The 14489-nt window shown below is 33.9% G+C and overlaps 2 protein-coding genes across 4 annotated transcripts; both read left to right on the top strand.

Moving 5' to 3' along the window:
* The first annotated feature begins 306 nt into the window (after positions 1–306).
* Positions 307–7201, top strand: LOC123543346 (uncharacterized). Of its 3 annotated transcripts, XM_053533318.1 has the most exons (8): positions 307–842; positions 1800–1980; positions 2146–2247; positions 2703–2822; positions 3192–3388; positions 3678–4431; positions 4954–5013; positions 5385–5520. In XM_053533318.1, the coding sequence occupies exons 1-6, from the start codon at positions 824–826 to the stop codon at positions 3794–3796; spliced, it is 738 nt and encodes a 245-aa protein (XP_053389293.1). In that variant the 5' UTR covers positions 307–823; the 3' UTR covers positions 3797–4431; positions 4954–5013; positions 5385–5520. The 3 variants fall into 3 exon arrangements, with proteins under 3 accessions (XP_053389293.1, XP_053389295.1, XP_053389294.1); XM_053533320.1 differs by lacking the exon at positions 2703–2822 and having other exon boundaries at positions 309–842; XM_053533319.1 differs by lacking the exons at positions 307–842; positions 1800–1980; positions 2146–2247; positions 2703–2822; positions 3192–3388 and adding exons at positions 5993–6110; positions 6698–7201 and having other exon boundaries at positions 3799–4431; positions 5385–5577.
* Positions 7202–7456: 255 nt separating this feature from the next.
* LOC128552289 (uncharacterized) lies at positions 7457–14437 on the top strand. Its single transcript, XM_053533321.1, has 6 exons — positions 7457–7582; positions 9906–10031; positions 11907–12011; positions 12531–12632; positions 12780–12875; positions 13136–14437. The coding sequence occupies exons 2-6, from the start codon at positions 9947–9949 to the stop codon at positions 13246–13248; spliced, it is 501 nt and encodes a 166-aa protein (XP_053389296.1). The 5' UTR covers positions 7457–7582; positions 9906–9946; the 3' UTR covers positions 13249–14437.
* Positions 14438–14489: the final 52 nt, after the last annotated feature.

Here is a 14489-nt window from a genome sequence, read left to right as displayed (position 1 = left end):
CATACTTAAGTCATGTTTCGTTACCATTCAAGTAAACCTTGTTTTATTGTATCGTTATTTTCTCAGAAAATACTATATGAATATCCTGTTATCAAGTTATTAAGGATTACATGGTGTAATGATTTCCCGCGCTTTTCAGTTACGATGATTACCGACATCGAAGAATTCGGCCAATGTCGGAAGTTTTCGACGTTTCCGGTGATTTCCGGTAGTTATCGAGTTTTGTGTATTTCTTTGTGATTTTTTTGACGTTTTATTTTCTAAATGCTAAATATTTATACGAATTGCTAAAGAGAAACAAAATTTTACTACTAAAAGCTTTTTATTCAAAAATTTATAAAATGTTTGTCTTCCTGTGACGTCACGCTTGGGGTATTTCCCAAAAATTGTTGCAATCGAAAGTAGAAAGATATGGCGACAAACGAGATTTTCGCGGAAGATTTGCTTCGGATAAGGATAAAAGGCGCAGGAAATCCAAACTTATCGTTGACCATAACTATGCCAATGTTTTCCTGTGTGATGGAGGCGATTGTAAAAGGAAAAAGTGTCCAAGTTCCTTGCATATGACTTTACTACAAAAAGTAAACAAGAATGGTTGGAAAGTGGGTCGGAGGCTCATTGAACTGAATGTACTGCTACTCCATCTAAAATCATGCCGAAAATGCATGCTTGGCCCAGTGCCACTTATGTACAACAACATCGTTGGTGAATTGCAAAATGGTTTAGGCGGATATCTATATGCTGTGTGCCAAAACCCAGACTGCAGCCACATAAATCGAGTGCCATATGGGAAGACCCACCATATAAAAAACAAGGGGATGCCATGCTTTGTTATTGTAGCAGTGTGTATATAATGTATATAATTAGTCTATGATATCGATTGTCCGATTAGCTCAGTTGGTAGAGCATCTGACTTGCAAGCAGAAGGTCGCAGGTTCGAGTCCTGTATCGGGCTGCACATTTTTCCGCTCCTATTACATTGGTGCCGTGAGTGTGGTGACTAGCCTTGGAATCCTAGAGCTAGGGTGAAGCAATGGCTGGGTTAGTCAAAAGAATCTGAGTTTGTCTTTGAAAAAAAGGAGGGAGGAATGTAGCAGTGTGTATATAATGTATATAATTAGTCTATGATATCGATTGTCCGATTAGCTCAGTTGGTAGAGCATCTGACTTGCAAGCAGAAGGTCGCAGGTTCGAGTCCTGTATCGGGCTGCACATTTTTCCGCTCCTATTACATTATAAACACCAAACTTGGGGCAGGTAAACATCATTTTGTAACATCGACTTTGGATATTATTTGATAATTTTAACATAGATTGATGAGGAATTGAATCCCCTTTCCATTACATGTAAGTTATAAAAAAAACACCAGAGGGGCTGGCTAGTTCTGGGTTGAATCTTCGAGATCTGCATCATGTAAAATAAGGATGTGTTTCATGTGAGCCGTGCCATGAGAAAACCAACAAAGTGGCTGCAAAGCCACCGTGGATCCGCGCAGTCTGGTCAGGATCCATGCTGTTTGCTTTCAAAGCCTATTGCAGTTAGAGAAACCGCTAGCGAACAGCATGGATTCTGACCAGACTGTCCGGATGCACAGACTGGTCTTGATCCGTGCTGGTAGCAAAGCGACTATGTTGGTTTTCTCATGGAACGGCTCATGTAATTCTGATGCTTTGATGTCATAAAAATCTGATGTTTAGACGTTACTTTAGAAGTTAGGCTGATCTGAATCTAAATTGCTTATTATGGCTGATTGTTTTTCTTTTTTTACGGGTAAAATAAACTTGCTCTTTTGTTTTCAGCTATGATTGACAGTTTGGGTGGTGCAGAGAAAGTGAACAATCTCCTAGCAGTCCTGAATTTGAAGGCGATTCATCCAAAGAACTTAAAACTACTTGAAAACCGTGCTGGTGAGGCTATTCAGGAGGTGTCCAGAGAATCCTGCAAAAATGCTGCAAAAGAAGCTTTTGAAAAAGAAATGAGGTATGTCTTATTTGTTATAAATATGCAAAAATTGTATATCCAAAAATCAAATTGTACTTCTAGGTCAGATATTAGTCAGGTTGAATTACTGAACATATTTTGTTCTTTTTATCAGTTTTCTTTATCATATAGTCTCAGATAATTTTATGTACATGTATATTACAGTGATATTGCCCGGCAAGAGACTGAGCAAGCACATGGGCAAATGGTAGGAGAGATTGATGACCTAGGAGTGTGTCCTCTCCCTGGAGAATCTCCATCACTTCAGTATGTAAAATAATTTATTAACAGTTTTGATGCAAGGGCAGATCTAGTTCTTATGTGAGGCTGAGGGTCTGATCCCTGGCTTGATTCGCCCATAAAGATTTTTGCCGTTAAACTAAAAAGGAAATCATTTATATCAGTATATGAGCCGCTCCATGAGAAAACCAACAAAATGGCTTTGCGATCAGCATGGATCTAGACCAGCCTGTGCAGTCTGGTCAGGATCCATGCTATTCACTTTCAAAGTCTATTGCAATTAGAGAGACTGTTAGCAAACAGCATGGATCCTGACTAGACTGCGTGGACGCAAAGCCACTATGTTGGTTTTCTCATGGCGTGGCTCATATCATTAATTGTGATGTGACAATTTTGGTATTTTTTAAAGATCTTTGATTATTGTTTGAGAATACTTTTACTTTCACTTTATTTTTTTATGAATATACAAATTACATACTCAGACTTCAAGCAAGGCAGGTAATTGAATGTGAAACAGATTCCGACGTTGAGAAAGACTCTGTACTGTCTGAAGTAAATGATCCAGTACCAGGTCCGCAGAATGAATCTTCTGTTATGACAAGGTAAAGTAAATCAAATGCACAATGGTAAATATTGTTCTATTCAGTGAGACCATGCACGATTGTGTCTTTCAATACTATTAACGTGCAAATAGGGCACTAAAATAAGTTAGTTCCAAGCAGATGAACAACCCTCTTATGGGGAATTGGTAACACATTTTTATGACCTATCCACCGGTCGATTGTAACCATGCCCCCATGGCAAGACCATGGCAGTGGTTTGAAAAATCAAAAGTCAAAATCCCCACTATTCCCTCGGCCAGGGGAAGTCATTGTCATAACTGACAGGTGCATAATTACCATGCAAAAAACATTCCTTCTAACCATATGCATGCAGCTAAGAAGCATTTATAATATAAATTATTTTTTCAGTACACCTCAGAATGTACTTCAGTCATCACTTCATACAGAAAGAATAAGTCGTCTGTCGGCAAGAAGATTCGCAAAACAATCGCCTAAGCTGAAATCAAGGAAAAGACTTGAGAAGAAGTTTCCATGTCGTACACGAACTGGAATGTCCTCTTCGTGCGATACAGCCTGGCAAAAGAAAGGTTTTGATTCGCTTACATGTGAGTAATTTTTGCTGTCCAAACTTAGTCTTCAGTATTTTGCTTTGAACTTGTAACTTTGCATACCTATTGTGGTGTCATAACTCTAGTCAGTAGATTTGTATCCAAGGGCAGATAACACCACCCAGCATTATGTTATGAATGCCTTCCCCTTCGAGCAAAGAAGATTTGTATTTCATTTCTTTCAGAGTTTGATTTAAAGCTTGCAAATGAAAAAGTAAAGCATTATGTCAGTTTTATTGTTTCAGTTTTCATGATATGCCTGCATGTTTGTTATTTTACATTTTAGCTGACACCTTCTTCATGACAACAAACAAAGCAGGCAGGAGGAAAAAGGTCATCATGTTGGACATAGACATTATGGCAAGTGCAAGTGGTGGAAGCGGAACAGGCAGGGTCAGAAAGTAAGACCTCATTATTGTGTAAAAAAATCACACTGGGAGTGCAAGATCGATGGAAGCAGCCAATGGTTTGAAAGGAGTTAGAGAGCTGTTCAATGAAGGAACTCCTATTGAGTACTTGGAAGGAGATAGAAACGATTTGACGAAAATTATGTTGTCAAAAATGTGACTGGGACATTGTATAAAATGAAGAGTGTCTTTAAACTAAGTGACAATGTTATATCACACATAAAAAAAATGTTTGTCCTATGCTTTCTCAAAAAAGCAAGGTGATAAAATTGGAATGGAGGAGAACATTCGGGCATTGATACCGCACCAATTTGCAGACCACACTCTCTGCCATGGACGATTCTGTGGATATAAAAGAAGGCCGTCTAGAAGTATGTGTACCGCAGTCTGCCATATATGACACCGCTACATGACAGTAATCTCAGGACCAAGCTACAGGCGGTGTTTGACACTGTTACAGCCAATGCCCACAGTTACGTTGACCTTGGATCTAGTCAACAATGCGAGTCGGCCAACAGACGTGTCTCGTTGCGCGCACCAAAATCACATTACTATGGTGACACTAAGAGTCTGGACTACCGTGCTGAAGCGACCGCTGCTTGTATAAATGAGGGAAGACATTACCTATCGCAGGTACTATCATTCTCTTTTTCTGTGTAATGTTTTAGTTGTGTAACTTCTGTTTTCTCTTGTCAATATTTTACACCTCGGCTAAGTCAAGCATAAACAAGCTAATTATGATTGTGAGCCATATTTATCAATATCAGACTGCCATATCATAAGTCTTATCTAATAGAATCCATAAGTTGTTATGCTTTTATGGATCCAGACTGATAATCATGTATCATAATTTCATTAGCATGGTATATGCTTGACTAAGCTGAATTTTTGGTTTTTGCAATTATTGAAGTGTTTACAATAGCTATTAGTGTGTCTGGTCAAAACTTATTTTGTAAATTACAAATATTTGTTTTCTGGGGACAAACACTATCTATCATAATATTGTATCATATAATCAGATTATCTAAAGTCACAAACAATACAATTTTATACTGAAAGACCAGACAGACTCTTTTCATACTGTTGTTCCAGTTTCAGTCAGTGTTTTGTTCTTACATTCTTGTTCCTGAATTTTTGTTTTTATTTGTTGCATAGTTTAGTCAACTACATGGACACAGTCACACCCAAAGTCATAAGAAGAGAACTTAAACATAGGTAATATTTTGCAATAATTATTATGTGATTTTACTTACAGTAAATAAAATGTATACCCGGATGACGGTGTACTACTTTTTCTTATCTGTACATTTTCAATATTTTAAGGTCTGTGATTGTTCCACTCACAGAAAAATATTATGTTTCTGTAACTGGGATGCATCAAGCAAATACTAGCACAGTTATTACACGAGTATTACATTTAGCCAACATAGTGCATTTGATCAAAATTCATTGTAAGGGGAGCATGTATAGATATATTGAATGAACGAAAAGTAATGTTTGTCCATATTACTCACTAAGAGGTTAGTATTTTGTTGATAATACTGTAATATAAATCTTTATTATCTAACTTGTAATATATGAAACAGGGATTTGCGAAGTTGGGGCTTTCTCCAGGGGAGTGCACTATTCAACATTCGAAAAGACAGTTGAAACGACGGAGGGAACTGACAGATAGAGCCCTGTTACCATCCTCTAAACGTCGGCGACTGGAGCTGAAGAAAGAACAGGCTGTCATTCAAGGGGCCAATGAAGCAATGGAAGGGAACACATATCAGTCTGGTATATTTGTGGACTATATATAGCCTCAGATATCATTTGTAACATTTCCATTTCTTTAAATTTTATTATTTCAAAAGGGGAAAGATTTAGACGAGTATAGAATTTTTGTACAAAATGGTATGCCTAGAAACTTCTTTTGATATTCATATGATTATAATACTACATGAGCCACCTCAGGCAAAAACCTATATGAAAGTGATTGTGACCATTTTGGATCCGGTCAGCTCTAAAGTCGTCTAATCTGTTCAAGATCCAAACTATTTGCGGTACATCTCTATGATAATGACTGAAAAGCAAACAGATCCTAATCAGACTACTATTTAGCTTAGGGTGATTTTTGCTTGATGTAGCTCATATATGTAATAGATTATATGTCTGACATCAATATTTAGGGACTATTTTATCATTCTTACAGGGATTGGTCATATGGAGTCAATTGATATAGAACGCATACCTGACGATATTCCCCGTGGCAACTTCAAACCGGTCGTCATAGATGGAGAGCCAACCATCATTAGAAACAACAGGACTTAGTAAGTTATTTTACCTTTGAAATATTACAATGAGATTTTATCTACTACTTTCCATAACAACATTTATTTGTCAGCAGAGAATGTTTGACTACAATGAATGCAGATGGGTGTCCTGTATAAATAACAGTAGAATATCTTTCAGTTGCTTAAGGAACATTATGTATCCTGATTAGACTGGTCAAAATTAGTGTAATGTTTGTTTCATTTGTCATTAATGAGCCATGTCATGAGAAAACCAATATAGTGCATTTGCGACCAGCATTGATCCAGACTAACAACAAGAAAAAAAGAATTGTTATTTGTAAGAAAGTTATTACTATATTTCTTAAGAAGGCATTGAAAGTATATGAGCCACGCCATGAGAAAACCAACATAGTACATTTGCCACCAGCTTGGATCCATACCAGCCTGAGCATCCTCTCAGTCTAGTCAGGATCCATGCTGTTCGCTTTCAAAGCCTATATCAATTAGGGAAACTGTTGGTCCTGACCAGACTGCGCTGATGCTCAGGCTTCTCTTGATCCATGCTGGTCACAAACCTACTAGGTTGCTTTTCCCATGGGGCGGTTCATTGATTGTCATTTCAGTTGTGCACAGAGTGATGCCGGAATAACACAGATAGCTGCAAGTGACCAGTCGGGAAAGACATTCAATGTCTATGTCAACCCAGTCCAGCCGATATCTCCGGAAGCAACGACAGTGACTGGAATTTCATTTGTGAATGGAGAAATGAAAGTTCGAGGACAGATAGTTCAATCTGTACATGTGAAGGATGCTGTTAGCAAATTCTTGTCATGGTTGGAGCAGTTTAAAAATGTTGTTTTATGTGCCCATAACGGAAGAAGGTTCGACTTTCTGATCCTAGTTGAATTACTTGAGAAACTTCATCTTAGTGAAAAGTTTAGTGAAATAGTTCCTGCTTTGTTGGACACAATGAGCATATTCAGGAAACAATATCCTAAAAGTTCACTAAAACAAGAAGATCTTGTCAAAACTCATTTAGGAATTACATATGATGCCCACAATGCTGTTGGTGGTGTTAATATAGTCTGGGCAAGCTTATCTCATATATGAATATTGACAAAAAAGAACTTATCCTAAACACCTTTTCAGTACCTGCAGTTTATAACAATTTACAATTCAATAATGCAAAAGCTAAGAATATCCAATCTCTTGAAGTCTTGATTTACTCAGGAGTGTGCAAAAGACCCACTGCAGAAAATGTGGCTGGGTCAGGTTTGAACCTCGGCTACCTTCGGCTCATCCGTAAACGTCGAGGCGAGGACGGACTACGTGAAGTTTTTACTTCATTCAACAATGAAGGACTTCCAAGAGTAACCAATTCTAAAAAAGTATTGGAAGACTATATACCAAAATTGATAAACTATTTACTGAAGTAACATGTATTAATTAGAAGAGTATTGAAAGTTTGTGGCAAAATACAACAAACCGCAGAAAATCTGAAAATTAGGGTATACATTTTCTAACTTTTATTTCTTCACTTACAGACGGTAAATTATTTTCAAATTGTGTTGTTATATTCAGTTGAATATATAGATAACATCTATGTATAGTTTAGTGATGGCATTACTTACATTATTCGAACAAAAATATGTTTTTGTGTGAGGACATGCTATTTTTTCCAAATATTTTAAGGATTTTTAGTTCAACTTTTCTTACAAAAATAAGATTTTATTGAATAAAATAACACCATAATAGTTTTTTTTTTTATAATTGAGAAACTATTTACAGGATGTATTAATGCCTTAATTGCATAGAAATATTTGAAAAGTAAAAAAATCATGATTTTTGTAATTTTGCCTATTTCTCATTTGGGCCCATTTCCGAGAAGCTCAAGTTTTGACATCAAATAAGCTAAATTTGAAAAAATCTGCGGTAAAAAGTTGGTAAAATGTGTGTTTTAGTTGTTGAATGCTGAAATATCACAAATTTCACAGATTTGAAGAATTTCATATGGAGTACCTATTACGGGATGTCATCCTTAAATACTCTTACAAACTAGTATAGTTCCATACTTCTCAGGCAATGAGACTTTTTTCGTAACGGCGCTTTAAAATACGCTACCACTGTATTTTGTTGTACTTAGAAACATATAGGAAGAAATTTAAATCATTGTTATCAATGTTATGATATCACTGATTTGTTTAAACTTTAAAGTATTAATTCTAACACTTTTTCCTTTTCTTTTGTCAATTAAGAAATAACCTGAAACATTTATTCCACATTCAGTGTTTCTTTTTGAATTAATGCACAGGTATCTATCAGTTTAGTTATACTAATATTAGTTTCTTGATTATGTTGTTCTTTTATTTGATGGTTTCAATATTGTTGTCAATAATTACGTTTTACATCGATTATGTACTTTTATGTAGTTCTTACTTTAAATACCTGCATACAATGTATTTTCTTTTGTTTGGTAGTTTTGTTTTAGCACCGCTTTGCAACAGAAATTCACTCATTTAACGTTGAGCAGTTAAACTAATCAGTGTTCCTGGATTATATACCTGAACTAATCAGTTCTCTACAAGTTCTCCGTATTAAACAGGTGGAAGTCGAATGACTTCAGACACGATGTTTTTATAACAAAGGCCTGATCATGATATCTGACTCAAGACCCTATGATTCATAGATATGTGTTCTTCCTATTTAGCTATCTTGTTTTTTTGTATATTTCCTAATAGCGCTACTGTTTCTGAAATTTAAAAATAAAACACCTTTTATAAAACCTGATTCTTACTCACAGGAATAAATGCACATAAGCTTTAAGCTACGGTGCCCCTAAAGTGATATGTTACGCACTTTTTTCCACTTTTTTTCCAGTTAGTTACTTCGTTTAAACGAATTAGTTATTTCGTTTAAACGAATTAGTTATTTCGTTTAAACGAAATAGTTATTTCGTTTCAACGAAATAGTTATTTCGTTTTAACGAAATAACATTTCGTTTAAACGAAATAACTAATTCGTTAAAACAAAATGATTTCGTTTAAACGAAATAGTTAACGAAATAGCTATTTCGTTAAAACGAAATGATTTCGTTAAAACGAAATGATTTCGTTTAAACGAAATAAAAAAAGTCTCACATTACCTAAGTGGAAAAAAGTGCGTAACATGTCACTTAAGGGGTACCGTATTAAGCTAAATTTGCAGTAGCACCGAATAACGCTTTAAGCTTCTTTTTAAGAAGAAATCATCTTTAAAACAAAATAGTAATTATGAACTTGCAAACTATGTTATTTTGCGCGTGCACCCCAAATTTTTTTCATTTAGATTACAATCTCAACTAAGTTAAATCTAGGTGATAGGTGATGATGTGATTATACCGTATGTTAAGATTCATTGAAAAATGTACGGTTGTTTTAGTTTAAAATATTTTTTAAAATATGAATTTTCGACCTTAACTGCTACATCAGCCGTTGCCATGGTATTACACACTGCTACATTTCTACCATCGAACTTAAAAGTCAGTTCATATCTTATTCATTTTTTTTAAGTACTAAAAAGATTTGTATGATGGATGAATTAAGTGTGACTGATCGATATTTTGAAAGATTCCCCGTATATAACGTAATGTACTTTCTAGCAAAGTCACACATGCTTCTTAAATAAAAGCAAACTCCTATCACTAGAGATAGCTTTAGACAGGTTGTGTCCTATACTATTACTACTGATTTCCCAAACCACTAGAATATTTAAAACACACAATCGTTTTCCGATATGAAACCGTCATGCAGTTTGTTCATTATCCATCAAAATTAGTTTCTCTTATGTTTTCAGATGTGAACGATGTGAAGGATTGCCGTATCTACATTATTTTCATGATATGTTTGGCAGTACGTTTCCAATCGATACAAACCTTGTTCTCTGGGTACAGCCTGTACCAAACGTTTCCAAAAGATGGACGTAAGTACTGAATATTGTCACAGTTTGAATAATTACAGGGCTACTAGCCAACATAACATGAAATAAATGACATAGGAAACAGTGGATGGCTTCTTTTACTTTAGGCGTCTAAGTATTGTTTAAAAGATATCATTTTTCGTAATTTAAGTTATGATTAAGGATGTACATGTACATTAGGAAATATTTATCATTTTATGAAAGCTGGGAAATGAAACTCTTAATTTATACTTAGGATTCTTTAGACAGCAGCAACTGCAATTTAACAAGACCTATGTTTTCGAACTTACATTTTAAACATTCTATTTCATCTACAGAATAAGCAAATGTGTCAGACAGTAATTATACCTATGAGAGAACCGTATCACAAATGTTTAACTTATCAACTTGAACTTCAAAGAATTTACTGTGCTACATTTTCCGTGCGCGTTACTTAATTAATCAATATAAAGCCACAATTTCAATAACAAGATGTTCTTTTCGTGGAGACATTATATTGCGTGTTTACTGGTTACACATTTAAAACCAGTTTATGTCTGTCTCCTGTCTCAAACAAAGTGTCAACACCACGTAACAACTGGTGGTCATAGTATTTTTTACCCTGTGTGGCTATCATTTTTCATTCAAATAAATAATAGCATGTGTGCCTTTTCCATTATGATTCATTGCCTTGAATAGAAAGTATATTACGTTCAAAAGGTATAGGCAGAAGTGCAGGCACTCGGTTTAATATATTATATGTTTCCTAAATATTGCGAAATTACGGTGCCCCTAAAGTGACATGTTACGCACTTTTTTCCACTTAGGTAATGTGAGATTTTTTTTATTTCGTTTAAACGAAATAACTGTTTCGTTTAAATGCAATCATTTCGTTTTAACGAAATAACTATTTCGTTTAAACGAAATCATTTCGTTTTAACGAATTAGTTATTTCGTTTAAACGAAATGTTATAAATAACTATTTCGTTTAAATGAAATAACTAATTCGTTTAAACGAAATAACTATTTCGTTTAAACGAAATGATTTCGTTTAAACGAAATAAAAAAAGTCTCACATTACCTAAGTGGAAAAAAAAGTACGTAACATGTCACTTTAGGGGCACCGTACGAAATGTCTGTTTCGAAGTAAACTGAACTTTTCTATTCCAATAACATATGAATATAAACTAAGTGTCAACATTTGGGCGTACAATTGGGGAGGAGGTACCGCATCATACTGCCTATTCAGGAACTCAAGATGGCGTCCAGGATGGCCGCAGAAATGTCGGAAAAATAGACACTATTACATTTCCTGGCCTTATTTCAAGAAATATCAATGCTTTTAATCCAGACTCGCATAATTTATAAACAAAACATTTTTTTTCACTCATTTTTTCAGACATGTAAGTAAAAGGTTTGTATGATAGTTAACCGATAGACCTTTCTTTACATAGGTGTTTTAACATCCCGTATTTTCCTTTCATATAACATTGTTACCGGTATTTTAATACCAGGGCAATTCAGATTTCGTAATGTTTGTTTTTCCTTGTAAATTAATGCCAAAACAGGGACGTTTCTATGAAACCATGTGACTGGGATGATGAATGTGTGTATATAGACAAGTTAATCTTTATCACAGATAATGCATTTTTTTTAATATTGGTTTTGCAGAATACCATTTTGTTCGTGTAATCATTTCATTAAGGTAGCGAAATATTCAAAATATGGTGATAATAATAAGATAAAATTATATACATTTTGTATTATACAAAACAATTAGATAAAAGTATTACAATAACTAAATCTCAAATATAAATACTATGCACAAGACCAGGTGGTAATGAAAAAAACTGAAAGATAATATCACCGAAGCTAGATTTATTTATATGTTTATTACAGTGACACATTTGACAGATAAATACAAATGGATGGGGTTTCTTGCATCCTTGCCAGTTGTGGGACTCATTTTACCTATAGAGACGGTTTATAGAGAACTGAAAAAAGGTGTGTTCTTAAAATGTCATATTTTCTTAAAATATGTATTCACACTTAAAATGCCTACTGTACTACATGTACGCTATGTGAATAAATTAACCTACTTATAAACAATTATAGGAACATTTTGTTTTCAGCCCAATTTTCAAAATGTATTATTTATAGTTTTTGTGAATGTTAGTCAAATAAAGTTGAAAGTAAACACCGCATTAACAGAAATAAAACCATGATTTCACACAGGAAAGAGAAAAGGAAAATTGTTTATTTTATGATATATGACAAAAACTGAAACCTATAAAAAATTAACTTATGGCGGATATGACTGGAAACATACCACTGATTGCCATAACTTATATTTAATTTTTACAATGAAGCCATTAAAATCGTTAAAACTCTTAACATAACATTATATCATTTTTTTCCTAAACTGGGACTTATGACACTTAATAATAATTAATCTAAGTAGATAGTTTGCTTAAAATGCAATCATTGATGTATACAAAACCATTACATTCTCTATTTCTGCAGGAGTGAGTAATAAAATTATTGGAAGAAGTTTTGCATTAACTCTCATCGATCCAGCCGTTTTGGTGTGTTTTACTACAATATTTTATGCTAGTTCAAATAAAGGTAAAAACAAATATTAATTTCTACAATTTTTGTTTAATTTTGTTTTAATTATGTTATTTTACCGCGCAATTATTCCTCGTGTCTGTAATATTTTAGATTATGTTTTCAGAAATGCATCTTTTGTATGTTTATATTCTTGTATTTCAGCTATAGTTTCTAAGTCTTGGATATTCATTCTGTTTCTTGCCATGGGATGCTTCATTGTCATGGGCGCAGAGGTTGCTATGTTGATTGTATGCATAGGTTTGTAATCAAATTTACATGCTCTATCATTTCTATATCTGGATTTCCTTAATGAATGGTCTACTTTATGATATCTTTGTCTCAAAAGATATTTTTTGTGTTCAGACTTTCTTTTTTCAACATTATGAAAAAATTGAAATTGTCTGCGTTGTTTCATTGACTTCAATGATATGGCTTTATAAGTAGAGATTGATTAAATGTTTATAGTTATACAGATTATGTTAGAAAGATGCAATTAACTAATGTTTGTATCATTTCAGTTTTTTGTTTAGAGGAGATTTATTATGTGCCACTAATGTTCCTGTATTTGGTACTTTTATGGCTATATCTGACTCGTGCAGTGATTTATATCAAGACAACGATTGGTGGGTAATTGTTATAGTAAAGGCAGGTGTTAATGTTGCGTCTAACACGTTTAACAATTTATTCTCTAAAATCTTCAAAAGCTTGTATTTAAGAAGTGTAAAAGCCTAGTATACTTTTTTTGAAAGGTCTTAATTTCTCCTGACATATGAAGCAACACTTGTCAAAGTCCACGCGACTGTAAAATGGTAAAGGTTTTCGAAGAGGATAAAATGTCTTACCCATCTTCAATTTTTGGACATAACAAGTATTTGTTAAAATTTGTGACGCAAGGAATATTGTTTAACATACAGCAAACGTAAAGGAAATTACTCCTAGTTGTAAGCGTTTTTCAAACATTGAATATTGATGCATGTAAGAGATTTTGTTTCCTTTAATGAGCTATATCATTTTGTAGTCATAACTTTTCTGATTAGCATAAAGATTTACTAAACATGTTTGAGTTAACTGTAGATTAAAAAAGGAGACAAACACATTTTCAAGTGTAGGTATCTAATTACAGCAATATTTCTTATTTTGTACAGAATGATTTCAATAATTGTTGACATGACTGTTAAAGGGAATAAATAATTTATATCTATTGTATTATCACTTTTTCCCTATTTAAGTAAGAAATTAATTCTTAATAATTTTGTATGTCTGTTTGACTGTAATACTACACTAATTCCCGAAAAGTTTAATTTCATATATGTGTTTTCAATATATTATGTATTGTCACATTTTGCATTACAGTTACAGCCATTGCTTTGTGCTGTAAGATGCTTCATTTTTTACTCCATTATACAAAAGTGTAGTCTCTTAGTACAAATTTTCGAAAGTGGCAGTATACAACAGAATTTTCCCTTGAACAAAGTAGTAAGTAAACATTCAGGGATAATATTTGAAATATTACTTAATATCTTACAAGTATATCTTTGCGGTTTTTGCGTGTTCACTCAAAATGATTCAATCCATTCGAGACACATGAGATAAATATGCAAAATGTGTTTTAACAAATACTTGACAGTTTGTGCAATTTAAGTACATGTAATCTAAAAAGACTATTGAATGCATCCCTTGGCGTTTTGAATATAGTATATATGAATTATTTCCTTAACGTATCATGAATAAGCCAAAACTGCAGTGAGAATAAAATTTTCTGTGAGAATAATCAACATATGTCTATGGTTGCTGATTTTAGACATTTCGTTATGTCGCATTTGCCGGCGCGATGTTTATGTAGCATATCTTGTTATGTCGGTTTGGTCGATC

This window comes from Mercenaria mercenaria, unplaced genomic scaffold (assembly GCF_021730395.1).
Source record: "Mercenaria mercenaria strain notata unplaced genomic scaffold, MADL_Memer_1 contig_2240, whole genome shotgun sequence".
Lineage (NCBI taxonomy): Eukaryota > Metazoa > Mollusca > Bivalvia > Venerida > Veneridae > Mercenaria > Mercenaria mercenaria.
This window is presented reverse-complemented; position numbering and strand designations above follow the sequence as displayed.